The following is a 27,853-nucleotide window of genomic DNA, read 5'->3' as shown; positions in this document are numbered from 1 at the left end:
GTTGTCAATGAGCCTTTCCCCTCTCTGTCCACAAAGATACTCCCTCTCAGGACTCTGTTTGGCCTCCCAGTTATAATTACGGCATCGGCAGCTTTGCTCTTGACTGTCCTGGCAGGCCAGCTGCCTCTCCTCTGCTGGGCTGGCCCCACGCGAGGCAGCTCGACGCGCTGCGCGCAGCCCCACGCCGGTCAGGAGCACGGCCCCTCGTGGCACGCTGATCTCTTTATGCGAGATACATTTGCTGCTTATGTTTGCGTAGCCTGAATGGTATAAACCAGCAGTTGAGGTGGGGAACGGTGCAGGGTTTTGGCACGTTTCTTTTATGGCACAAAACCCTAATGGGCATCGCCGCTCAGAGCCACGAACAGGATGGAGGGCGCCGTTCTGGACAGGGAGAGCAGCTACCAGATGCTTCGGTGGTCAGAGGGATTTGTGTCTGTACCAAATGGATTTAGAAATAAGGTGCAGTAGCATGTAAGTGACTTTTTTTTTTAATCTGTTCAACATGCAGCCTACAATAGCTCTGCCAGCTAGATTTGAATTAAAACCGGCTCCACAGCCTACAAAGGCTCCTGAGCCTCGTCGCTGGGACCGGAAATCCATTGTGGCGTCCTGATTAGTGCTGGTGAAATCGGAAACCTCTCTCCGTGCCGATAAGGATCTCGCGAATGAAAATATAACCTGTTAATCCTGAATTTTAACAAGGATGCTTATGCAACTCCTGGCCAAATCCAGGATGTGCCCTATCCGTGTGCCCCTTTGCCAGAGAGGAGTTGCTGATGGGGAAAGAAAGGTGGGATCGCGCCCCTGCGACACCTCCTCCAGAAGCACCCCTGCTTTGTGCCAGGTCTCAGGGGCTGGAGGAAGAGGGGTGCAGGGCTGGGGTGAGAGCAGCCCCACGTTCATGTGCTGGGACCGACCCCTTTGGAGCTGTTGGCTGTTTTACCTCGAGATGGGGCCGCTGGCTCCCGTCCCTCCCTGCACCAGTCACCGCTGCCAAATGAGGGGTGGTCTGGCTGGGGCCATCCGTGCTCTTGCAGTCCCATAATAGCCCCTTTAATTAGGGGTAACAGTAGGTTCTGTTTTGTCCTATGTTAATAACAAGTTCCAGGGTATAAATAACTCTGCAATTAAAACCAAACGCCTGACGATTTACCATTTGACACCTATGCAGTCTGCCGGAGCCTTGGCTGATGAGGAGTTTTGCTCCTGCCCTGAATATTTTATAATTGTTTTACAAAGAGCACACGGGTGCTCCCGTCATTAAGAAATGCCAAGGGGGGTACACGGTGGCACCGGGGAGCAGAGAACAAATAGCAAAGCCTGGGCCGAGGCCACAGAGAGCTCTCATTTCAGAAGCACAGCTGTGGTTTGTTTGACTACTTCTGTAAATTGACCTTTGTTGTTTAAAAAAACAAAACAAAACACCACCGCCAGACAAAACCAAGCAGTCAGGATTGCTTTATTGGAGGACCCAGTAACTCCTTCAGAGACGCGGCGGCGGCTGCTGATAAGGGCAGTGCACGTGGGGCCGCGCGCTGCCTCCTGGGAGAAGCAGCTCCTCCGCTCTGCTGCGGGCAGAGCTGCCTGTCCCTGGCTTTGTGGGCTTGGAAGAGCCTGTCTGCAGGTGAAAATAAGCAGAATTAGGCCTGGGAGCTCTGATCATTTTGGCTGAGGGGAAAGGAGCAGAGGGGAGTTGAGGTCTACTTTCAGCAGGGAGGCGAGGAGCACCTTCCCTCGCTGCCCAGACCGGCTGTGCTGCGTCCCATGTGGAGCCCGCCAGTGGAGTTGCATGGATATACAAGCGTGGATCTGCCTAAAAGTGTAAAAACAAAAGCAGAGCTATTTTAAGCTTCTGGAACCGGGGGTTATAAATAGCCTGGCTGGTGTTACTCCTGGCTGGGTGTGTCGTTCCTAAAACACCACCGCAACTGTCGCTTCCCTCGGAGGCAGCGTGTCGGCTGTCTCTGCGGTGCCGGAGCCTCCTCTGCGTTTCCACGTCCTGTTGATAAGTGCAGGATGATGATAAGGTGCTCGCTGGGCGGCCGTGCGTGTCCTCTTGGCCCTCGCTCTGCCATCCAGGGCCTGCGAGTGTGCACGGTTGGAAAGATGGGGGCAGAGCGGTGGGGAGCGCTGCGGGACGGAGGGGAGCTCTTCGTGCCGTGCACAGGCTGCTGAGCTCCAGCCAAAAGGGAAAAGTGTGGTTCTGCACTGGCTTGGGACTTGGGAGCCGTGGGTTTAGCCCTGCCCATTGTCAGCCATCCTTCTTCCCACTCCTCCCGATGGAGAAAAGGTTCTTGAGAGGGTATCTTCACCCGAACACACACCTGGAGATGTGGCGGAGCTGCTCCGTCTGCAGCTAGGTGGGCCTTTACTTCCCATCGCTGGAAGCAGCAGCTGTGGCACTGCAGTGCACTCAAGTCCACGAAGCTGAAAGCCGTACAGGTACCTGAAACAGCTGAGTTCTGCCTCGGACAACATGTTCAGCCCTGTGCTGGTTTTCCAGCGCGGTGGCTGTGAAGCAGGACCTTTGGCGGTGCTCCTCTGCCTCCCCACCACGAGCAGCGCAGGGCTGGGGACAGGCTCTTCTCTGGCAGCTCCTCCAAGCGAATTCTGGCTGACTCCCGCAGCGAGTAATGATATGTTTATTTGCAATACGTGGAGCCAGGAGACATCTCTAGGTGGCAGGGATCTGGAGACTGGTAAACAAAAGAAGGCGAGGTTGGAACTCAAACTGTAAGAAGGATTGTTTGGGGCTAAAGAAAACAACTGTAAAACCAAATAATGACAGCGTTCAGAAAGGTCTGTTGTGGTGCATCTCATACTGAAACCTGACTTATCCTTACAGGGCACTCAAAGCATCTTGTACCCAGGAGATGAGGAAAAGGGAGCTTGTTGGCTGCTCCTTCTTTTCAGAATAGGTAGAAATGGGCCAGGAATCTCTCCTGCCGCAGCTGAGTCTTTCCCAGAAAAGGGGAATTTATTGCACGTTCACTCAGTGGAGGGAAGCTTGCAAATAGGCTGTGTCTAGCATCTCTAAAAGAAGCAAAGCACGCTGCTGTCTGGAGGTTTCCAAGAGTTCATGCTAAATTCTTCCTCTGTAGCCTGCTTGTAACGCAGAGGAGCAGCGTCCTGACGCAATGTTCTCCTAGCACAGAGCAATCCGCTTGTATTTTATGGCGATCAAGAAGATTATTTCCAGCAAGAAATGAATGAGGACGACAGCAGTGACAAATACGGATCTTACATGTTCAAAAGTGGTAAGATGACAGCTCCATTTTCAAACCTGGATAACTCAGACCTCGAACCAGCATTTTGGCAGTCTGCTGACTTCCGTGGGACACCTGCTGACAATCTGAGCACAAACTTCTGCTTGGGGACCTAAACATGGATGTGAAAAGCTGCCGTAAGTACCAGGTCAGACAGGAAAGCCTTTGTCTGAAAGCGAAGCTGCTACTTGGCTCTGCCAACGGGGACTTCCATCCCTTGCAGTGGTCGCAGTTGCTCCCGGAGGGCAGCGGGAGGACTGATATAATGCTGCACGTCTTCTCTCCTTTATGCTGAACTCTTCATTACGCCAGCATTTGGCTGCGGATTAGCAGCGGGCGCGGTGCAGGGCTCGAGCCCCCTGGGGTGCAGCGGGGACCCAGATCTCCTCCTGGCTGGCCCTGCCCTTCGCTCCCGGGAGAGCTCTGTGCGTGGCACGGGGCCACGCACACGCGCTGGTACGGCACGGAGACGCTCGGTTTGCTTTTTATTCCTTTTTTTACACCCCCACCCCCCTTCTTCTTTCCTCTAATCATTACAAAACAGGAACAAACGAGTGTGTCACTTTAAACCATGAAACCACTTACTCCGTAAAGACAGATTTGGCGTCTTTGTGCTGGCAGCGAGGGGCCGGCGCGGCACTCCATAGTGATCCCACTGTTCTTCCCGGCCCCGCACCCCACCGCTCCCCACCCCCCCTCGGGACTCGCTTCGTGTTTGCCTGCCTCTGTTTTTGTGGTTGGGAACCAGCAGAAGAATGGAATGGATTTAATGATTTGTTGGCTGCAGCGCCGGCATGATTAAGTCAATAAAGCTGCAAGCTGAAAACAGACAGTGTAGTTACAGTATATGACTTTAACCTTGTTAGTGCATGTTTATGTCCTCCTGCCCACTCCGTAGCTGTATGTTGCATAAAGAAGACCTGACCAATCTTTAACCCATTAAATAATTCATAAAGTGAGAGCAGACATCAGCTACTTGCAGAGCGGATCAGTAACCATGGGGTCAGCAATAACTTTGGCTCCCTGGACCATATCCAGCATGTTTAAACTCTGGTGATGTCACCAGGCAGGCTTCTAACCTTAATCATTCGGATGGGAACAAAGGGAAGTTAACTGTTGACATGCGGTGTCTCTGCGGAAGAAATGGGAGCACGGGCCAGCTCCAGCCAGCTTGCTTCTTTTGTGGGCTTTCCTGTCGCCTTACAGAAGTGTGGTGGGCCAGCCGGTCAAAGTGTGCTCATGGAGGCCCATTCTCTTAAGTGACAGAGGCTCCAGGTCCCAGAAAATGTCAGGGAAGTGTTGGCTGACTTGAGAAGAGGGTATTTGGAGGCACTTGAATGGTTTTTTTTTTCATCGTGGATAGATTTTTAATTGAGGGTATCTCCTACCTTGTAAATGATAGAGTATGATATGTAACAGGGGTGGAAGCGGGCAGACGCCAGAGGTGCAGGAGAGGACACGGAGCGAAGCAGGACTGTCCTCGCTGCAACGAAAGCTCTCACAATAAAATATCAAGCAGGACTTCCAGTAAAACCCTAGGCTCCTCACCCACAGCTACCTCAGCCAGCCTCTTCTGCTTTTTCCTACCAGCCAGCGCACAGGGCTGCCCTCTCGCAGCACACAGCCCTCCGCCAGCTCCCAGCTGGGCACCGAGGGATTCTCCGTGTCCGTGGCTGCTGCAGCTGCCCCTCCTGCGGCACGCAAGGGGTGAGTGCGGGCCGGCGGGGCGTGCGGCCGGGACACGCCGCGCTCCACTGAGCCGCGCAGCCAGGTCGGAGGCCCCGGGGGACCATTACAGGTCGGTGTAGTTTAGTGCCGTTCTGCGATGCAACCAGCTGTGGCCGGACCCAGAGGACAGATGTAGAGAGGAGGACACGACAAAACCTCGTCTGCGCGGTGAGCCAGGCGAAGCCCCTTCTGCCTCTCGCTGGGGAGAGGCACGAAGCGCGGCTCTGCCCGCAGCGTGGTGGAGGCACCGTCCCAGGAGGCTGAAGAGCTCTTCCAGGAACTGGTCCTCGACCTCCTGTATTCAGGCAGGAGTATTTATTCCTTTTTGGGGAAGCTGAGACAGAAATGAAGCGACCTGTCCATAGTCACATAAAGAAACTATGTGTGGTGGAACTGGAAACCGAACCTGGTGATGTGACTCCTGGTCCCTAGGGCCAGCTTTTATCCTGTGACTAAGTCATGAAACAAACTCACCTTTCCAGATCATCTCCTTTAGGGGTGGCTTGGGAGTTCACCCTTGATGATCGCATTTTCTGCATCTCCTTCTGACAAAATGCATGCTCACAGTCTCACGAGCCAAACGCGCTGCTGTCCGTCCAAAGGGATGTCTGCTTGTGCAAGTAAAATCATCAGAGGCTCGTGTGCCCCCCTGCACATGGTACGTGCAGAGGCGTCTGCAAAGAGACCTCCGTGATGTGCACATCTTAACGTGTGGGACTGCTGGGGCTAATAAAGGCGCGCAGGTAAAAAAAACCTCTCACGCTGTTACTTGTGAGCCAGGTGGCTGCACACCGCAGAGCGTATCTCCATGTCCACGCCGTGAGCCCAGCAGAGAGCTCCCCAGGTGCCAGAAGGTACACACCTCGGGCTGGGGTCAGGGCTGGGCCTTCTGGCTGCTGCCGCCAGTATCTGCAGCCGGTGACCAGGGGGAAGAGGACCCCCCGACCCAGTGCTGGCTATTCTCAGTTGCTCAGTTATTCCCTGTTGCTTCATTCTACTAATGAAGACTCTCAAATTACTTTATCTTGGTCGTGTTTTTTGTTTGTGTCTTTTTTTTGGGTGGTGGCAGTGGTTTGGCTTTGCAGTGATCTTGAGCAGCAGCCTTTGCTTTGGAGAAGGCTTCTCCAGAATTTCTGCTGTGTCAAATCTAATTTGAGCAAAAATTCCTTGTTCTGGTTGTGTTTGGTTTTAGCTTGCAACTTTGTGCGATGCTTCTGAAAATCGTTCCTTATCACTCTATCGATTTCGATGAATGAACCCACGTACACCTAGCAATGTTTTATTATCAGGCCCCCACCATAGGGTACATAACAGCCGGTAATTTTTGTGCACCGACTGCAGGTTCTTTCTGCTTGATGCAAAGCAGTCGCTCCAACCGTATGCTAATACTGAGCGGGGGGGTCCCAACTTCTGACCCATCGCTAATATCCTACAAGTCACATGAAGCCATCGAGGATTCTTGAGCTGGAGTTTGAAATGCCTGTGTTATCAGCAAATAAACACCATTAATTGCCTCTAATATGTCATGCAGTGGTTAAATGACAAGATCCTTATTAATATGCGTGTATATCAGCCTTTTCAGTGCGTGTGAGGGGGAGTATGAAGTGGTAAAATTATTTAAAATTAGTGGGGAATATTTACAGGAAGGCATAAAGAACTGTCAGTTGAGGAAAGCAGCATTTTATGTTCTTGTCCCGGATGACCTTGCTCCAAGGACAAATCAGAGCTTGATGAAATGAAGCTGCAGATGGCTAGTGATCTCAACTCTGTAATAATGAAATGACACAAGAAAAAAATGAGACATCTACAGTTTGTAAATACAATCTGAATTGAAGGGGAGAAAAGGAATTTTTAAGGGGAGATTGAGCTGACTTGGTTACAGCAGTTCAGCTTTGGGTGCTTTAATAAGAATTTTAATTTAAAAAAAAATAATGGGATAGCTCCTTGTTCCCCACACTCAAGGTCACCTTAATGTATTATTCTTTTTTCACATGTCAATATCTTGGTTTTAAAAATCTGATGATGAGGACTGCCTAGTCACAGCTCGCTTGCTATCCATTATGTCAGCTCATTGCTGTCGCTGGATTTTGTTCTGTAAGTTGGGGGGAGGATTTTGGCACCCAATTGGGCAGATGATCTGATGTAACCATTTTCGGTGCTTGAATGGTTTCGTCCGTCAGGAAAGAGCAAGCTTGCGAGAGGTTTAATAGTGAAAAAGTGATGTGATACTTTGTGCCAGAGCATGCTGTGTTCGTGGGCTTGCCTGAGAAACCAGGAGCATGTGCTGTTGTTTTTTGCATGTGGGCAGGTTTTCATGCAAAGGGCTTCTCAGAAGCGGTCGGGCAGCCAACTGCTATTGCAAGGGATGAGACTCAGGCATCTGCCTCTACAAATCGAACCTTTACATGAGAGGGAAGAAGGAATTCATGGAAACATTAGCTTAGAGAAATGAAGTGTTCGCTAAGCTCTGTGCTCCAGACCACCGCCCTGCAGTTCGCAGAGCTTTTCAGAAATGGGCAGGCGGAGGGCTGATTTATCTCACTGGGAATCAGGAAAGATCTCGAGATTTCCTGGTTTTCACTCTGTTAGAGTGAAATCTTTGTTATTTTGTGATTGGATCTTTTCTGTTCTCTCTCAAATTCGCCACTCGGTTGTTGCATTTCTCTGGGGCAGCCCCCGCCGGGTGCTGAGCTCAGCCGACTTTTGAATCTCATCGACACCTCTGCTAGAGAGCGTGCCTTGACATAACACAAGGATTACTTGAGTCAAACCACTTTATAGATACGAGACATCGTAGTTTGTCATCGCAGCGAGTGCAACCTTGTAGAGACAGTCAGAAGGACTACCAGCCGAAATTGGGTGAGATAAATACAGTTTTAGATTATCTCATTGAATTTATAGGCGAGCTGCCCTCCATGGGAACGAGAGCAGGGTGTCAAGGGTTGGAGAATCATGAGGGCTGTACAAGCAAATATAAATATTTTGTTCTTTGCAGAGAATTCAATTCTGGATCTTGGCTATATGTTATATAGACACTTACAAAACACCTGTCTCCGCATCTTTGGTTCCTTACACGTAAAAACAACAGGTGCAGTTAATGTTAAAGAATGGTGTTAAAAAGACTGATATAAAGATATAATAGGAGGATGAGTCCAAACAGCATGCAGGGTGGGAGCAGCTATAGGGAAATGAGCATTTCATCTGCTTCACTTGAAGAGAGGAGTTCCTGGTATAATTGCTAGCCAGCTGTGGTGATGTTGTCACTGCTCCCACGAAGAAGGAGGACTACCTTTGAAGGAAGATGTGTGTGCCATATGAAAAGAAAGAAAAGCTTAAAAGAACTTTTTTAAAAACAAAGCCATATACTCGTGGATCACTTACAGCCTTCAAACAAAGCCTATTCCTGACTGACAGCCTGCAAGATAAGCTTAGAAACCTGAGGCTGGTAGTATTTCACATGCTTGTGTATCAAGTAAATGGGTGAAAGACAGGTAAAAAAAAGATCCACTGAACTGCACAGTTTGTTTTATCAATGTTCGTACATTGTGTTAGAACACACAAGCAAACAAAAAGCTGTGGAGCATTTCTGAACTGAAAGGCTCAGCTTTATCTTAAAGAGCATCTCTGAACTGGGAGCAGAATAGAGGAGGGAAAAAGAAAGAAAACTTCCAAAGAGCAAACGGAGAGTTTTGTAAAGGCACGAAGCAGAGGCCAGAAGCATACATAACCCATGACTTCGGGGTGAAGCAAATGATCGTGGCACCTTACAGACATTGTGCTGTTGAATGGAGCGACACGGTCGTCCTGCTAAACCGTGAACATGAATTTTGTTTGCCTTGGCCAAACAGATTCACAGTTTGAACTAGCAAGATGTATTAACAGCTGTGGAGGCAGTGGTTCTCCTTAGTGAGGGTGGCATCACGGTTTGCTCTGGAGCCACCCGGGATTATTAGGCACCAGAAGCCTACACGTGGCTTTGTGAATCAAGACACAAAACTCTTACAGCCGTGCAATTCTATGGGTGAGCCAACTCTAATTGTGTTAGTGTTTTATTTGGTTAGTCTGTAGTATTTGTAGAGTGGTTGTACTAGGAGTCGTAGTCATGGACTTCAGAGGGAAGGGCGACCCTGCCATGAAAGCCCCGCCAGAACATCACAACATAGGGCAGGCAGGCGGAAGCACAGGGAAACAGCAAAGCAGGAATTTGAAACTAATATTTGCATTTCCTCAGCAGAGTACAGAACTCCCCATACATAACACAACAGATGTTCTTAAAATACAGAACAAAACTCAGTTAATGAAACTTCACCCCACCCCTAGAGAGTATCTGTCCCTGCAGTGAGTACGGATCCACCAAAAATCCCCGGCTGTGCAGCCACGGCCTCTGAGTGGATCAGCAGCACAAGCTACCCCTAAGTCTTGTAGACACGTTTTTCCATTTTTTTTTGTTTTAATTTAATTTTATTTCGCTATTTATTTTATTATTTTTCTGTGTGATATCCCGGTAAATATTTCAAGCTAAGTTATCTCTGATTGCAAAAAATCCAGTGGCAAGAAGCAGTTTGTCCCTTCCTGTTATTTACAGCAAACATCTACCCTGACCTGCCCATGGCTTGTCTTTTCCTTTTATTCTGCGGTGCTGCGGCTCGTTTCAATGATCCTTCTGTTTTCAGATATATAATTACTGGAGTCAGCTGGGTTCCCCATTTAAAGCAGAGGGAATATTTCTCAGATCAGTAGTGCTTTCTGAAATGGCAGAAACTTTTTGAATGCAGCTACGATATGCATTTTTAATTAGATGCATTTCCGTTCTTCCACTGCTGCTAACGCTTTCATTTAGGAAGTACAGTTCTTCACCTACTCTGCAAATATCTACTGAAATTTGCAAAGCTGAATGTCTCTCTCTCAGTAACCTTGCTGTGACCTGGTTATCTGTTAGAACCACAAAGAATTCCGTCTCTAATTAGTCCATCTGTTAACTATTGAAATTCATGGCTTAGTTTTATTGTCTGGGTCTGTAACATAATGCTGAATGGTCTCACCTGGCAGCTTATTTCTTATAAAGCAAATGTGCTTTTCCAAGAGCCATTTTGGTGCAGATAACTGTCTTTTCAACATTGGACAAATGACTCTGTCTAGCAGCCTGCAGTCCCCTTCATGCCCTCGCTGAAATAAATTGTACATCTCCAATAGCTCTGGGCTTAAGTCAATACAATTTAACATGTACATTTCTTTGTTATATTCTTTAGAGTCGCACTGTAAGAGCAGATGGGAAAGTTTGATAATGATAAATGAGTTTACTGTTTTCACACAGTCCTAAAAAACAATGAATGCTCTTTATTAAAGATTAGAGGGATTTTTACATATTTGCCAAAGGGAGATTAAAGCTCTAACTCAGATCCTCAGAAAGTCTTGCTTTTAAATCCTTTTTGGACTGTTTGTTAATGAGGATTCAGAGGAATTAGGGGCCATAAATTTCTTCATTCTCACTTAAGTGAAGCCACAGAAGTGATTACTGGATGTATAACTAAGTGGTAAGGACTGGAGTTTATCAGCTGTATTCACACAGAACAATTCATCACCGTGCTTATTTACTGCAGTTGTGCATCTCGTGTGTGATAAGATGTTGAGGCTGGGTAGGTCGAGCTCAGCAGCGAAGGATTTTAGAAGGATGTAGATGCATAAATACACGCGGTAGGTCCCAGTGGGACTGTTTGCACACTTTGCATTAAGTGTGTGCCTGAATGTCTTTTTTGGCCCGGCCCCATGCTGGCTACAGTCAGACACAGTAATTTGCAGATGCGTTTTGTGCTGTCCCAACAGTGTGCCACTGTGTGCCCCCGAGGCTGTCGGGAAGGACGGGTCTCACTGGTGTGTGCTTTGCAACCAGTCGGTGCCTGAATACTGACACAGACGGTGTACGCTCCTGCAAACCCTGCACCTAGTTCTTTTCTCCTTGCTCATGAAACTGGTGCCTGGGATAGCAGCCCCAGTGCCTTCCCGGGCGGAGCTGCCAAGCTGGGAAGCCCCCAGATAGGGAAGGGGCTCCGAACCGCTGCGCGGCAATTCACCCCGCAACACGAGCACGTGCTCCCAAACGCACGGCCCCAAATCCCACACCGGGTAGCCTGCTGCTGGGCTGGGGGTTCTGCCGATTTCAGGTTTTGTTAGGAGGTTTTCGAGGGGAAAATGACCAAAAAAAAAATCCAAACATGCAAATGCATTTATTTTAGATGTCAAAGATTAAGAATCCCCTACAGACACCTGCATGCCCCCGTGCAGCTTGCAGCTGGCTCAGCCTTACGACCCCTCAGTGTGCACACCCTCTTCCATCCTTCCCAGCTTTGACACCAGAACCCCCCTCTCTTCGCTCTCTTCGGGGTTTGAAACGGGATAGTCCAAACTATAGACAAATTAAGACTCTGGCATGTTTGGCTTGGCCTTACTATGGGAAAAGTGACTTTTCTAGGGGAGTGATGAAAAGGAAAAATGCTTAAAGTTCATTAACCTTTGGTACAGATAGCAGCGTCCTTTAGACTACACCAGAGCTATTCTTAGTCGTGACGTTGACATGGGTGTTTCTCATTGTAAGGGAATACAGTAGTTCCCACTAGCGGTGAAAAGAGGAAAAGAGAACTTTTTTTTTTTTTTTTGGATTAACCTACATGTGAACTGTAGACAGAAAGATTTTGAATTCATTCCTTGGCTTTCCATCTAGACTATTTTGTCCTAATTTCCCCAAAGGCAAAATTTATATCTATAGATTGTTTCTTTACCGGCTAATGAAGTGTTATACAACTTTGCTCTGAAAAACTCGGGAGCCCATTCTCTGTATTGGCAAATGAACTTCGCTGATTGTCATTATTGCTATAGGGTGCCTGCAGAAAATCCCATACAATTAAGCTGTTGTATTGCCACAGCACAAGAGCCACAATTAGTAGTGTGATTTACACTTCTTTAGCATTAATAATATGGAAAAATCAACATTATTTTCTTGATGATGTTTAGGAAGAATTGGAATGAGGTGGACATGATTAGGAAAAGAGCCTTTAATGTTATGACTTGTTAATGCAATAGCCCTGAGCTAGACATCAGAACGATCGTCCTTGCACTAAACTCATTTGCTTCAGTAAGCACAGACCCTCTGCACGCAACAAGACAAGTTGGGAGGAAATTGGATAGATGGCAGGGATTTTGGTGGTATGAACATTTCAGTGTCTTTCATGTGTAGAGTACACAAACTGAATCCCTGCACTTTCAAATATTCCCCTAGAGGCAATCTGCATTATTCAGAGCTTAACTGTGGCTGCAGAATACTGTCTGACATGAAAGCAGAACGCTAGCTTTACATGAACTTTCATATTTACATCTGTAGTAAATCATATTTACTTTTTTCCTCCCTTCCTTTTTTTTTTTTTTTTTTTCTGTGGGAGAGAGGGAATAAAATGGGTAGGAGGGGAGAGGGAGGAGGAGAGATGTCCGGCAGAATTGTAAGCAAAGCACCACTAATAAAGCCTAGCCTTATGAGACTGCCCATGAATGGGAATGATAATGAGCGGTGATGAGCTGCAGGTTTGTGTCTTTTAGTAAATTATCTAGCAGGCATTTACATTTCATCAGTTGGGCTTTTGCATAATAGGCCAAAGTAGGCTACAACAAAAGGAGGCACCATAAAAATGAGTAATTTCGGTGACCTTCTTGGTAATGGCTCGCACGAGCAGTATCTGGGAAGGTGGTGGGTCCTGCCTCGTGGCGAGCTGCTGGGGAAAGGCGCCCCAGGCGTGAGGAGCCCGCCTGGTGACAAACGCCTCCCAGCGCTTTCTGAAGCATGGCTTGTATCCTGTTTTCTCCATCTGAGCATGCTTCTAATTGTCAGATGTCAAAAGGCAACAATCATTTTCTTCGTGCTTATCTCCTGATAACATTGATTCTCAAACAAAGGATGTGGGCTTCCATTCTGAAAACAAAGGAAGCACGGCCCGGCTAAGATTGCTGGATATAATACACATACTTCTCCCTGCCAATAATAACAAAACATCATAAATAATGTAGAGGCTGGATGTGAAAATGAAGAAAGGGGAATGCGCTGGTACTGCTGTGCCTGAGCATGGCACTTGGGGGACTGCTTGCCTTCTTGGCCTCCTCGAGGCCTTGACTTCTTCCCTTGTTTTTTTCTCTCAGATTTCCCTGACTGCCTGCCAGCTCTTCAGATGTTTTTGACTTTTTCTAATTCTTTTTCTCTTTTGGGTTGTGTCTTCATGGTGGTTTTGTGATTTATTTTTTTCTTCTTCTCCCCACAATGCTCTTTCTGTGGAGGCAAGTCCTCAGCTGGTGAAAGTCAACACGGATCTTTATTTGGGTGCTTACAGCAAGGCCAGTTTTCACCGGCCGTGAATCAAGCCGGTTGCATTTCTGATTTGTGCCTGGCCATGATCTGATCCCGTGTTATCGCATGTTCTCCTCAACTTTCACAACTAGCTCTCCTTCATTTTCCCGTTGGGGAACCCCTGAGAAGCATTTCAATCCAGGCCCGCATCTTCCCCATCTTTCTGGGTCCCTGGCCTGATTCCTCCTTTTCTCTCCTTTTGCCTTTGGTCTGCTGCTTCCTTTTACTGTGGCTTCTCCATAATATCCAATTGCCAAGTCCTACCCTGATGCAACTTTTCTTTCCTTATGTCTTTCAGTGTAACAGTTGGGGAACTGGTGGGAAATGTGACGCTTTACTCACATCCCTCCTGCCAGCTAGGCAGCCATGTGACACCAGTAATCTTAGTGAATCAGTCCCGTAGCCTTGGGCTAGTCACAAAGAATTTTGGATTAACCTTTTGCTTCTCTCATTTCTTCTTGTGCTGACCCTCAGAAATCGGAGCAGTCCCCTTGCCCCTCACCACCCCCACCATGACATGTGGGTCCATGTGGATCCACAAGGTGTTTTTGGCATGGGACAGCCGAAGACTGGAGAGAGGGCATCAGCAGAGAGGATAAAGGCTTCTGTTGTTATCTCCCTGATGAGATTAATTTTCTTTTTTCATCTTTCTTGGCAGGATCAAAATCCTGGAATTGTTGCCAGACTTCAGGAGCCGGGCTCCATCCCAAGTGGAGGCTCTGTGCCGGCACCAGCCACAGTGAATGGGTACACGATGAGGAACCATTTACTGAAGCAGCAAATTATGAAACGACAGCTGATGCAGGTATGATGCCGAGAGCCTCTGTGGGTTCCTGTGCCGTCCACCCCACCAGGAGGGACAGGACTAACTGGAATGGGGAAATGAACAGTCAGCAAACACTAAGGAGTGACCCAGGAGCTGCTGGGTTGAGTCAGAGCAGGGCTGTCCTGCCTAAGAGAGGCCACGATCAAGTGCTGCTCAGCAAGTCCGAGTGCAGCTCTGCCCACTCATGTGCAAGGGAAGAATTCAGTCACCTCCGTATCATTGCCGTCATCCGTGGTCAGCCTCAGAGCTGGGAGGGAAGACGCTGAGAAGGGAGGCTTGAAGAGTGAGTCAGCCCCAGGAGAGAGATTCTCCATGCTCGCCTTTCTCCCTGGTTCCCCAGGGATATCCCAGAGCAGATGATAAACTCCAGTTTGTCCTGGACTTGGCAGGTCTCTCGAGGGACAGAAGTCCCTGTGTGAGGCTTGAAACATGCTGTGTGAAGGAGCAAGGGTGGGGGAATCCCACAGGCAAGCTGGGTGAGGCATCACCGAGCCTGCGCCTCGGACTTTCTCGGTATGCTGCTGGGTTTGGGGCAAGCAGGCTCGTTTCCTTGGATAGGAGATGGTGTGAGAAGGAGTTCAGTAAAACCCTTAACCAAATACTATCCTGTTCATTGATCAAATTCCCTTCCAAAAACAATTGTACCTCTTTGTCATCCGTTAGCCTTAAGCTTATCTGTGCTGCTCTAGCACAGCAGGAATTCAGCCAGGCCTCAGCTTGCACCACGCGTGGAAAGTTCCCCAGGTCACAGCTGCTGTCTGCGGCAGGGATGCAAGTGCGGTGGCAGGTTCCAGGGTCAAATGGCTGGAGATATGAATCGGGTCACTTGGAGAAAGCCAGCAGGATCCAGGATCCAGGGCTTCCTGTGGTTCGTTGCTGTGTTCTGATGAGAAGTGGCAACCAGCACCATAGGTGATGCACATGAGCAGAGCCGGGCAGGGTAATGGCCACCAGCAGTCCCTTGCTTGTCACCGTGTCCCTGAAATGCTGCCACAGATTCTGTTCACTAATGGACTCTCGGGCACCTTTTGTCCCCGGATCTGGTACTTCAGAGAACGTCCAAAGAGTCAGCACAAGAGGCGCTGGGGAGACGCCAGGATTCCTGCAGCCTCTGGCTGCACTGCGCTTCACTCGTAAGCTGGTGAACACGAGGGGCTGCATGTTTGTCCAGCTCCCCCTTTGGCCTTGGGCTGCCTGCACAGCGTCTGCTGAAGGCTGCGCTTCCTAATGCGGGGCTGTTGTAAGGGCACCTTTGCAGGAAAGGGCATGTGAGCAATTAAGATTCGCTCTGAAATGAACTGTCTGGGCTGAATCTCGTCAGAGGGGTGTGTGTGTGTGTATGTGTGTGTGCGTGCGCTGGAGAGGTTGTTAATGATGACAGTGGCTACAATTCAAGTGCCTGCTGCTAGTCTTGTTTGTCAGGAGACTGCAACTTGACTATTATTCCCCTTGTTTTCCAGGAAAAGCAGAGACAAAACATGCTGGGAGTAACGTCTGAGCAGAGGAGTTTGTTTGCGGCTCAGCAGATGAATCAGTTTCAAGGTAAGGAGGGAAGTGGCATGCTATTAAAAGCCTCGAGGAGCCAGGGCCTAGGATCTGATTAAATACAGGGCGCTTAATGATTCTCTGCCCTGAAATAAAAGCATTTCCCATTTTATTACGTATCATGAGATTCACCCGTTTCCTTATTGCTCCGGTAACAACGCTGTTACACAGCCCACGGAGCAGAGGCCCATGTAGAGAAAGATAAGTACGGCGAGGCAGCCTGTTGGCAGGGTGAAGGTGCTCCCGGCTAACGTGTCTCTCTGTGTGCAGCTGTGCAGCAGCCCCTTCCCACCGAGTGCAGCCAGCCGATGCCGGCCCCTCCGCCCAACCACCGCATGCTGCCGTCTAACCCAGCCATGCTCCAGAGCACCTTGGGCGCGGGCATCGCCCCAGCCACTGCCAGCCAGAGCAGCGGGACCATGGTGATGATTCCACACAACCCTGGCAAGCAGCAGGGGGTTTTTCCGCCTAATTCTGACTTTAACATCCCCCTGCGGCCGAGCCAGAACTCGCTGGGCATGAACTCAGGGTGCCAAACTGTGCACAGCCACGCGGCCGTGCGGCCGGGAATGCCGATGGCCGGCTTTAGCTCTGGCTCCTTGGCGAATCACTCCGCGACTCAGCAGCACTTAAGACAGCCGAGCGTGCCAAGAATCCCCAACGTCTATCCCAACTCGTCTGCCCAGATGTGGACGCCAACTGCTGTGCCAAGAATGCCAAATCAAAGCCAAATGGATACCAGCATGCAGCAGTTCTCCAGTAACACTCTTTTCCCCAAACAGAACGCGAGGCCAAACGCGTCGGGTCAGCAGTTCTCCCAGCAGGCTGTAGTGCCGCCAAATCAGATCGCTCCCGGAGTGCAGGTCAGACAGATGCAAAAACTAAGCATGGGACAGGCTGGCCAGGGCTTGAGCTCGATGAGTACTCAGAACTTGAGACACAATTTAACCAGGGGACCGTTGCCAGCTATGAATGTTATGAAATCAATGCCACAGGGAGTGTCTGGTTTTAACCAGCTCAGTCCTGCCTCGGGCCTCGGCCCGCCGAGCTACCCGGCCACCGGCCAGCCGCCCGACGCATTCAGCAGGATGAGCGCGGCTTCCGAGCTGCCGCAGTACGACTTTGTGGCCCAGCACAGCGGCTCCATCCTGCCCGCAAACTGCAGCGACACTGACTTCCTTGACTCGCTCATGAAGAGCAGCAGCAGCAGCAACGACGAAGAGTGGTTGAACAATCTGACAATGATAGATGACATTTTGGGACAGCACGCTCAAAGCTCCGGACACGTTTAGCTCGGGGAGAAGCGGTCGCGTTGTAAATAACGTGTGTGTGGCTTTTAAAACCAACAGGTGGCCCATGAAAACCGCCACCTCTTTCCGTACAGAAAGACTAGACTCAGCCAATTCTTTGCCTGCATCAAAGTTTAATATTGGCAGTTTTTCAGATGACTGTATATATTTGAATATTTTGTAAATTATGTTTTCCTAAACCTTAAATGTAGAAGTATTTATACTTCTTTGCTGGACTGTTTGTAAATAAATCTATAGCATAACTTTTGGTTTTATTATAGGGATTTCATTATACCTTGTTATAAATATGCAAATAATATTGTTAGTTTCAGTAATACTGTGTATTACAGCATAAAATACTTATGTTTTTGACATAACTTAACACATGAACTAGGGGTGTCATTGCAGCCAGACTAGGCAGAAATCTGTTCTCCCATATCAAGAGGAAAGGTTGAAAAGTTGCATTAAAAAAAAAAAAAATCCATAAAAGGAACTGCTGGTTGACTCCCGGCTCAATCCTGCAGCCTGATGGTGGCGTGTCGGTCCCCTCAGGGCTCCCAGCACAGTCAGGGACCTGCCGGCAGGGATCCTTTTGCAGGATCAGGGGGAAATTCTCGACGTGATACACTCCAGTACGCTGATGCGATGCTGGCAGCGCGTCGCCCGGTGTCCTGCAGTGAGGATGTGACACTGCGGTGTGTGCGTGTCCGTGCGTCGCAGCCAGCTGAGGAACACGCGGTGTGACGTGAGTTAGGCTGAAGAAGAGGCGCTGGCCCGACATCACGAAGGCTTCCTGGCCACTGCATCCCGCAGCGAAAAGGCGGTTCTGGTTTGCACACCTCTGCCATGTATATTTGTAGTGTACAGGTGATTCGTTCCTGGTTTTAAGGCTTTTCATAATTTCTGTTTTAATGTGAGACTTTTTTTCAGGGGAAAAGTCTATAAACATTAATAGTTAATTTTTGATGTTTTTCTGTCAGCTACTATTGTCCTATGTATATTTAAGAGTCTGTTTATAAAAGATTCACTGTACTGTAAACTTCTTAAAATGTTCATACTTTGTGTAATCATATTTTAATAGTCACATCATACTTCGCAATACATTTGTAATATAACGTCAGCTTCAAGCACAGAATGTTTTTTTCTTCATACCATAATAAACTGCCAGGGGAAAATTGCATATATTTTATGTGCTCGTTTCTTAGCTGCAACATTTTGTACCTGCAGATATTTGAATTAATTTGATTTGTCCAGGATGCTACAACGTCAATCTAATAACGTGTACAAATGTGTATGTGCTGTTAATAGACAAAATGAGCTAGACAAAGAATTGAAGTGGGCCTCAATTTTGTTTTAAGATGGGCTTTCCTAGGCCCACTCTCCGTTTCCAGTACAGTTGTGGGCAAATATGAACAAATTAGTCTCTGGTTTTTTACATAGCTCCATTTTTTTTTAGGTTTCAGTGCTTATTATTCAGAAATAGAACTGAATCTAGATTTTGGGGCTCTTGTACTGCTCCTTCAGCAGTGCCTGCGGTGGCATTCACTCCTTGAACACAGGTCTGAGGGGAGAGCCCGTGCCTGCTCTGGGGCAGTGAGCTGGGCACAAGGAACAGCAGGATGAACAAGGACGTTTTTTGCCGTAAATAAATGCACAAACAGAGTCTGTAGGTAGAACTGCCTTGTTTAAATACAAGCAGACACCACCCCAGCTTTCTAGGGCTGGCGGAGATGTAGTGCTGCCCTTCATCCCAGAGACGCCGTGGGCATGATGAGCTTGAGGAAATCTCCTGGGGAGGATTTTCCTCAAATTGGTCCATGCTGGAGGGAGGGGCTGGGTGAGGTCGTCCCCACCCTGGTGTGAGCCCTTCCTCTCCGGAACCTTTTTCTACAGAGCTGGATGGCAGAAAAGAGTTTCTGAAGTGAAAAAACATGAGGAGGCAGTCAGTGTATAAAGCAGGTGGGTAGCAGCTCTGCAGACAGCAGGCCTCTCCCAGCCACCACCACCACCCTGCACCTCTTGGAGATCCTTGAGGCTTCGTGACGGTGAAGGCAGGAGCTTAATCCAAGTAAACTCCCAACAGGCCTGATCCCAAGAATGATACGTATGAGCATGAAACCAGGGCGAGGAAGAAAGAAGCCAGTTTTTCAGGCCAAAGAAACCGGCCTCGCCAAACAACCACCCAAAACAGGCTGTAAAATCCTGCAAGTCTTCGAATGAGACAGAAATGCCTACCCGCCTCCAGACGGCAGAGAGGCGATAAATGCCTCTTAATACGTCTGTGGTGGGGACAAAGGTGAGTTTGTGTGGCTATGAAACTTGGCAGCCTTTCAGCAGCTTTTCTGCTGCGAGCTGGGTCCTCTCCGGGGCAGCAGCTCTGACCACAGGTCTGGGCAGTGCCAGCGCCTGGCCCCCTCCAGGTTAGCCGCACGGCAGTCACAGGTGGAAGGGGTGACTGCTGCCACACACATTTCTTTAGGATATTAATAAATATTACAAAAATACCCCATTTTCATTCTTCGTTTTGTCTTTGGCAATGAACCTTTCAGCTTCTCAGGTCTGTGGGGTTTGGGTTACCAGCACTGGGTGGGGATGTCTTCAAAAGCCAGCTGTTTGCCACTGAATTTATGAAAAACTGTTTGTCTTGTACCCAAGTTGTGTACCCACTTGTTTTCACTCTTCTTTTTTTGTCTAGTGCTTGAACTGGTAGAGCTCTTCACCTCTCCATCTCTCGTTCCTCGTGTCTCAGTTGGGAGCGGTTGTGCTGCCTTACCTCACAGGGGCGTTGTGAGGAGTCACAGCTGTGTCATGCTTTGAAGACGGAAAATTATTATTATTTTCTTGATGTCTCTGGTGGTACTTGTAGCTGCTGAATCCCCTGCTGCTGACCTCTCGGGACTTTGGCACATAATCTCGATGGCAAGTGCCCTGCCTGGGTTGCAGCTGAAGAGCTGGGCTGATTTTTCTCCTCGGGGCAGGTGCACAGGGAGGCTTGTGGCTCCGACCAGGGCACAAAGTGCAGGGTGAAAGCACGTGGCACATCTCAGCAGCTGCGGCATTAGTACTGCAGTTATGGTCAGTATCAGGCTGTAACAAGCAATGCCTCTATCCTAGCAAATTGCCTGGTTTATTCTGCAAAAAATACCTTTCTCTGTACTTTGCCCTCCCCTTTTCTTCTCTCTGTTTCAAGTGTGAAAATGCCCGAAGCCTGATCCTGCTTTCATGGTCCGTATCGCTAAGGCAAATAGTTGTGACTAGTGATGGAATAAGGCTAAATACCTCACACGACTTACCCACCACGCTTACTGGAGCAGGAGGATCACACCACAAGGCGTACGTAGACTTATGCTACAAGCCAAATTCTGCTGCCTTGCGGGCTGGTGTAAACATGGACTCGGTCGACTGAAGTCAGTGGTCTAGCACGGGATTTACACAGGCATAAATAAGAGCAGCATTTGGTGCTGTGGAAGCGCAAAATGAATCTAGATGTCTAAAATAGCTACAAGGAACGAAGTGTCTGACAGCGCTCACTATTGAAAGCTATCATTTATTTCCCAAACAAGTTACGTCACCAGACTGCCCTCATAATTATGGCCGTGAAAACAGGCAAGGCAGTAAGATTTTTCCTCTTGGATTCTAAAATAACATCAAGTCCCTATAAAGGCCAGAATTTCCAAAGACGAGCTCACTAAGAGCTTGTCTGTCTTAAAGGTTAGTGGCATAGGTAAGTCAGACTTTAAAACTCTATGCTTACCATGGAAAAATTCTCTTTGTGGATTGTATTAATCTAAACCAGACCGTTTTTGACAAAGGCAAAACAGAAAAAAACATGCTCATTCCTATAAAAAAAAAAGCATCCAGAAAGCTCCTAGGAATAGGTGTCATGGGAGCCCATATCAGGCAATTTCCCCAGGCAGCCTAGCCCTGACTTATGCAGAACCTGAGCCGTGCTGCTTGGTGGCTCTCCAGGATTGATTACACATCTTGCTTAAGAAGCTTTCAACAAAGGAAGCCGCACTGATGCTGAAGTGTAAGGTCAAGTTCTCCTCTTGTGTAGGATGTTGTAAATCAGGAGCTATTCCACTGCCTGCGGCAGGGTAAACCCTGATTTATACGAGCCCGGGAGCAGGAGCGAGCACCTGGCGAGGGGGCTGGCACCTGCTGACGGCGCTGCAGATGTGCCCATGCCCCAGGGAGAGGGCCTGGAGCGGTGCCCAGCTGCAGGGCAGGCAAGGGCGAGGGAGAGCTCTGCTGCCCCTCCTGCCGTGTGTGTGCTGGGGGCAGGTGGCTCGTGGCCCTGGGGGGACACTTGTCCCTGCCATGTATGCCTGGTCCAGCGATGCGGGCTGAGCTCGGGTTGTGGTGCTTAGCAGCAATTGAATGCCTGTTTCAACTTCTGTTCCCTGCTACGTGTATATCAAATCAAAAAAAAAAAAAAAGAGAAGAGTCTGGAAGAAGACGGAATGTTTTAAATACCACTAAGGGTCTCTCCTGGGCAAGGTAAAAGCCAAGCAGAGGTTGGCAGCTGCAGGAGCTATGGAGAACTTAAGGCTCTGTCTGGTCAGGAGGCCTCCTGTGTACAATCCCACACAGACCTGGGGAAAGGCGCCTGATTAAAGACACCCCGCTCAAGCCAGGAGAGCTGCCGTTAATCACAGCCGGTTTCTTTGCTCCCTCCCAGCTCACTGGCTGGTTTTCGTAGCACTGCTCAGAACAAATACGCTGTTTTATGCACGTCTTAATCCATTTCCCGTTCTGCGGCAGGTCTGGGACTTGGCTTTCGTCCCCGCTCTGCCCGTGGCAGCCATGTGCCTACGGAGGGCTCGCGCCGCCTGCGTGGTGCGCTTCGGGTCGTGCAGTTTGCGCCGTGCTGCACGCCCGCTGCGCGGCCAAGAACACATGACCGTGCACGCGGTGGGGACACGGAGCCCAATTGCTTTGCTTTTCTGTGCTCAGGAAGTAGAGATTGGATTGGATTTGTATTTTTTTCTAATTTATTTTTTTTTCCTGGAGGTTGGCATGGCAGTGGTCTGGCTTGCATCACGGCTCCGTGTCAATTAAAATAACCCACAGCTACAGCAGAGATGTGTCCCCCCAGCCCACAGGGCCCTTCGCCGTGCAGCTGAACTCTGCTGCCAGCTTCACAAGTGCCAGAGCCAGAAAGCAGAGGGGGAGCTCCCGGGTTTTGTGTATCACGTCTTTTATCCTTACAAAGGTTTACGATGCTGCAATTTAATGTCTGCGATTTAAGTAATTTGGTAGGAGGAAAAAAGAAAACGTCATTTTATGTTCAAAGTTGGATTTGTATCAAAGGAAGATGCTATGTTTCAGTTGTTCTGATGTTGCCTTCATCCATTTTCAAGGAGCAAAGGGACCCGGTTCTGCCCCTGCTTGGTTTCACGTCCTGAGCCATGCTGCCTTTGATGGATGGCTGGGACAGACAAGACCAGGGTAGCAGCAGGAGGTGGTGAGACAGCCTATTTTCACTCCCTGAGGGGAAATCAGCCCTAAGCTATAAAGTTGTGAAATCCCTTTTTTCTTCGCTAATATAGTGCTGTGCTTGACTCCGTCCAGCTGCAGAAACATGCTTTGTTTCCAGTTTACACACTGCTCCTTGTCAGCCCTGCCTGCTTTGTATGGCAGCGGGGGAAACAGAATTAACTTGCAGACCAGGACCTGTGCTCCTTTCCTCTTCTCAGCCCATAAATTCTTATTCTCTTTCACCTATTAGCTGGCTGTGCGGTTTGTCTGGGAGGCTCCCATTAACCCCCTCTTTACACCTCACAATCTTTTTATAAATATATATATTTTCCTGTGCCCTTTCAGGGAGATTATGATGTCCACTTAGCAGTGGGGGACTGCGAAGCACAAAAGGCTCTGGACTCGAATCCCAAAGATGTTTAAGTACCTAATGAGGCAGGCAGACACCGGCGGGATTTTTTTAAGCATAGTTAAGCAGAACCAGTAGCCACGTCCTGCAGCCAGTGGTTTGCATCACCCTCGGTGGCTGTACACACGTTTGGGCTTTGTTTTACAGACCTGGGAGGAGAAGCTGGTTGTTTCAGCACGGCCTGCTGCAGCCAAAATGTGACCATGAGTCAGGCCCCTTGGTGTCTTCATTTTCCAACCTCAAGAGCCAGTCGGCTCATCCTGGCCAGGGAGAGCGTGCAGCCTGACAGGTAGGCAGTGGAGGATGAGCCATCGATTCCACTCGTCTTCCGCACAAGCTCTGCTCTTCCCTCGCCACCTGACTTCCAGCAACCTGGGATGCAGCACACCTCGCCTTTCCAGAGGGCCGTGGGCTCACAGCAGAAACCTGGGCATTTTGCTCCTGTCCGCCGGTATTCCTGCCAACAAACTGCCACCTGTGCGTCTTGAAGAGCAGGTGTCTGATTTCTGCTTCAAACCCACAGCTCTTTGCTAAGTTTTTTGGCTTATGATTTGCCATAAGACTCTGCAGAACCCACTCCTTTGTCTGGGGAGGCTTTACAGCCCAGAGATGTGCTCTTCGCTTTAAATCAGGGGGGCATCTGCTCTTGGTGTCCCTGTTCTGCTTTAACATTTACCTTGACCAGTTTTTCTCTGAACACTGGAAGTGATTTCTGACAGATCTGTCCTTCAGCTCTTCTGACTTTTTAACTAAGGTATGCTTAGGGTTGGTTTGTTTTAAATCTCCTCACACACCTTTACATTTCCTTTGTTTTCTCTACAAAGTCTTTCACACGCAAGACAGTAACTCGTGGACTGACATGTCTGACTGTAAAGAAGGCTGATGGGAATCCAGGGCTGTAAGAGGTGCAGTTGTGAGTATTTGGAAGGTGCCCTCTTCTCCCTGCCTGTCTACTCAGTGAAACTTAATTATCTTGACACCTCTACTGTCTGACTGTCTTTTGAATTTGGTACAATTAGCCAGCAGTTCAAAATTGGAGGGGGGGGGGGGGGGGGGGGGTCATGGGTAAGACACTCAAAAGTGATTGCATCAGGCTCAGAAACTGGCTACAAGTTAGTCGTGATGAAAATACAGCCTTCAACAGAGAACTAAACATTATTTACTAGAGGGAGCAAAAAGAGGTCATTGCATCCTGGAACAGTTACCAGTATGGAAGCCAAAAAAAACATGCCTATGTTTCCAGCTGCTACGCCAAAAGTTGACATGCCAAGCCCCGTGTAGCTCTGCCATCATAGGTGCCTCCTTTCCCAGCACTCTCTAGCTCAAGGGGATACGCAAATGTGTCCCCATTTACCCAGTACTTCAGCTTGCAGACATCTCTCTGATTGACCAGTTTAGAAGCTCAAATGCCCGATACCTCTTGAGCTTCCTATGGATGGCTAATGTACCCAGGAGTGCAGCGAGATACTATCTGCAGCTGTGCTTGGCCTTGCATGAAATCAGACAGGGAGGCTCTTTTCATCTTCTTGCACCTTGAGCTCTGATCCCAGAATAATGTTTTCATTTTAATTGTCTGTCTGTAGGTAATTTTATTCCTGGTGTCAGCATCCACAATAAGCATGAAGAGAGTTTTGCCTCTGGCTGTGGCAATAATGATAGCTGTAGTACCTCTTGTCCGTATCCTCAAACATAAACTGTAAGCTGTTCTAGAAAGCAAATATATTCCTTGTGTGTTTTATGCAGCGCCCAACACAATGAGGCCCTGGTCTCCAGACGCTACCACAGTACTACTAATAAATAATAACTCAACACAGAGATTAACACTGTCACAGAGAGACTTTCTGATTTGGTACATTAACTTCTTATTCTTTTCATGCTGTGAATGTAAGCTGTAGCTGGAGATACAAAGTGCTGTGAAGATTACTGTAAGTACTCTGATCTTCTGAACCCTGAATGGAGGTCGCTGTTGTATAATAAATTGCATTAAAATATAAATGAAAAGAAATCATGTACAATTTTTCCAGCAAGAATTATTCACAAGAAGCTTCGTAGAAGAAATTACTGCGTTAACTCCAATAAAAGCCATTATTTCTTTCAGGTGGCTGCTTGAAGCTTTGCTAATTGCCTGCAGAAACCTATATCAGCATCTGATGCGGTATTCAGGGCTTCCCAAGCCCCCGCTTGTCCCAGTGATTTTGCAGAGCTGAGAGGGGTTTTGTTTTACTCATTAGATCAACCAAAGAAGTTCTGCTTTGCAATAAAATGATTTTCTCCTACTCACCGGAGTGCCCAGATGAGGCAGGCAAGCTGATTCACAGCAGCTTGGCTCTTTCAGTACCACCGGAATGACTCTTGGTCCCGTGGGAGTTAACAGAAAAACCTCCATTGCACACCGCAGCAGTCTGAACGGATTACCTGAGGTCTTAAAGCACCATCTAGAAAGGTAAGCATCGAACTTGGGGCCCTTCCTGTTACTCACAGTATCAAAGTTTCCCTGTGCTCCCCATTTTGCTGTTCAGCACTCCAGCCATACCTAGTTATGTTGAATATTCCTGGGGAGGGGTGGTGTTTGCCCTGGCAGAACATCTTGAAGAAAACTTTGATCGCTTACTCAGTTGAGGCTAAGTAAAGTACACCGATTTCTTAGTTGTTTCATTTAAATTTCATCTCCTTCTCATATAGCTGTGAATAAGCACGTCCATGTAAATGGAGCTGCTCCGTCTGGTGGGCTAGAACCACTGCTCCCAAGAAGATGCCTGATAATACCCTGAGTGCCGGATTGTTTTTAACCCTGCCAATAGATGGCGATTTCCTCTAACGGGAAAGAAAATTACATCTGAAACCTGGTTTCTCCTCACCCACTGTGATATATTTAGGCAAACTGACTATGGTGGAGGGTTTTCTTTTCTTTTTATTATAAAGAATAGCACCTTAATCTAATGAGATTAGATCTATTTTCCCTACAAAACTTAGTCAGGGGAAATGTGAATTAAACCGAAATGAATCCAGCATGAGTTTTTGGAGAAGCCAAAAGAAACCAGGTTCTTAATTCCCCAGACTGTGTACTGGGAGTCTCTGCCGACACAGGCTTGAATCCAACCTAAAGGTTGTCACCAGCATCTGAGAGTGCAGAGAGTAATGGACCACCTGGTTTTTGGAGAGGGAAATCAGTAATGTTCTGGTGGGTAGTGGTGCCCAGGACAGCTGGCCAGCTCATTGATTTCCTGTCCTGCATAAGTAGCTACTTCTGCTGCTGATGTGAGCTTTTTGCGTGATTTTTGTGATAGTGTTTGGTATATTCTGATCTAAATAGAAGAACATTTCTAAAGAGGGAAGGGCTTTCCCAGTACTGATCTTTCTACAGACTCTCTGGCTGAGCCCTGGGATCTCTGGACTCGTCACTGTTCAGCCACTGCTGCCCGGAGCCTGACTGAATTTCAAAGCAAACCCCTCTTCTATGGGGATGGCAGCTGAGAGGGGCTGTGCTGTGTTTCCAAAATGCACAAATATATCACTGTGAGTAAATGGTGGTGGAAATGTTCCCCTTCCTGTCCCACCAGCTGATGTGACTCTTGTACTATAAAACAAGTAATATTTCTGTTTAGAATACGTATGAACTCTGTTCTGTCAGCCCATGTTGTGTCCATTGGCATACTTAAAATGATGCTTAAAATAACTTTTACATGCTGAATTTTAAGAGATTCAGACAGATGCTACTGTAGTTTAAGTTGTACATGTGTGGACCTTGACAAAAATAGAAGGGGATGTGGCAGTCCCATATTACAGAGACTTTTTACACTGATAAAACTGTTTGATGGATCCGTGAGAGACTTTTACAAGGTATTTTAACTTTAACCACTTTGCTGCAGTCTCAGCTGCTCGGCATCACTAAAATTCTCTGGGGATTTGAGTAAAACCTCAGTCCTTCAGAGAAATTCAGTTCTGCACAGACCAAAAGCAAAACACTTAATGGGTATTAGTCTAAAAGGTACTTCTGTTTTATGAGCTATATTTACACATTTAACAGGTCACTTTCTATTGCAATTTACATTTAAGTGCACTGGAAGCTTATTCCTTTGTGTGCTATTTAATTTAAGAGGATTTTCTTCTATTTCTCTTAATTTGGGGCATTGTTCTGATGGTACTAAAATTAATTCCACTAATAGTTCTGGTAATTCAGTGGATATTACTAACTTCCATTTGTTTGGTTCCTTTCATCCAAATTCATTCCAGTGCTTTTAAAACCTTTTACTTACTATGCAAATTAGTTATGAAATATGTGAGAATGAGTTTGCCTTCCTCTGAAATGCAGCTACGTCTCAAATAAAACATACTAACAGCTTCTAATATTTGCATGAGGAAAACAATGTGTGTTTTTTAACATGAATACGGGAACAGCAAGTACCTAATATTAATTTTCTCTCCTTGAAGACAAAGAATTGGCATCTAATAGGAGATGTCTGTCTACTAGTCACAGCAGGTGTGTGTGTGTGTGTACACATACATTATATGTACATATATCCTTTAGTTGGTATGTGTCAACTTTTGGCATCAGCAGTACTGTGCTTGCAAAACCTAGGTATCTGAAAGCCTGCATCTGCCTGATTTCACAATAACAAGTATGTACATTCAGTCAGTGTTTCTGAAAATGGTTCCCAAAATACAATTGCTATTTCCAGCCTCGGGACTTGCAGGATCCAGAAATACAACGGGCGTCTTACATAACTCACCTTATTGCTACTGTGAGTCAAGCAGCAAGGGGCAGATTTTTTTTATTTTATTTTTAGGGTGCTATAGGTGTTTTATTTGGTAACATGCTACTTGATAAAGAAATGATTAGGCTAATTGAAGGGAAAAGCTAGATAGAAATAGGTTAAAGAGGTCTTAAAGTACAGCTTATAATAATTAAATCTGGCAGTC

At 47.7% G+C, this 27,853-nt stretch overlaps 1 protein-coding gene across 4 annotated transcripts in view; it reads left to right on the top strand.

The window, feature by feature from the left end:
* MAMLD1 (mastermind like domain containing 1) overlaps nt 1–18,221 on the top strand; it is a 256,950-nt gene extending 238,729 nt beyond the window's left edge. For all 4 annotated transcript variants that reach the window (XM_067004997.1, XM_048080198.2, XM_048080186.2 and 1 more), the window contains 3 exons: nt 14,042–14,188; nt 15,670–15,751; nt 16,025–18,221. In XM_067004997.1, coding sequence (XP_066861098.1) covers nt 14,042–14,188; nt 15,670–15,751; nt 16,025–17,046 — 1,251 coding nt within the window. In that variant the 3' untranslated portion in view covers nt 17,047–18,221. The remainder of the gene's footprint in view (nt 1–14,041; nt 14,189–15,669; nt 15,752–16,024) is intronic.
* The last annotated feature ends 9,632 nt before the right edge of the window (nt 18,222–27,853 follow it).

The sequence above is a fragment of the Anser cygnoides genome, chromosome 13, assembly GCF_040182565.1.
Source record: "Anser cygnoides isolate HZ-2024a breed goose chromosome 13, Taihu_goose_T2T_genome, whole genome shotgun sequence".
Lineage (NCBI taxonomy): Eukaryota > Metazoa > Chordata > Aves > Anseriformes > Anatidae > Anser > Anser cygnoides.
This window is presented reverse-complemented; position numbering and strand designations above follow the sequence as displayed.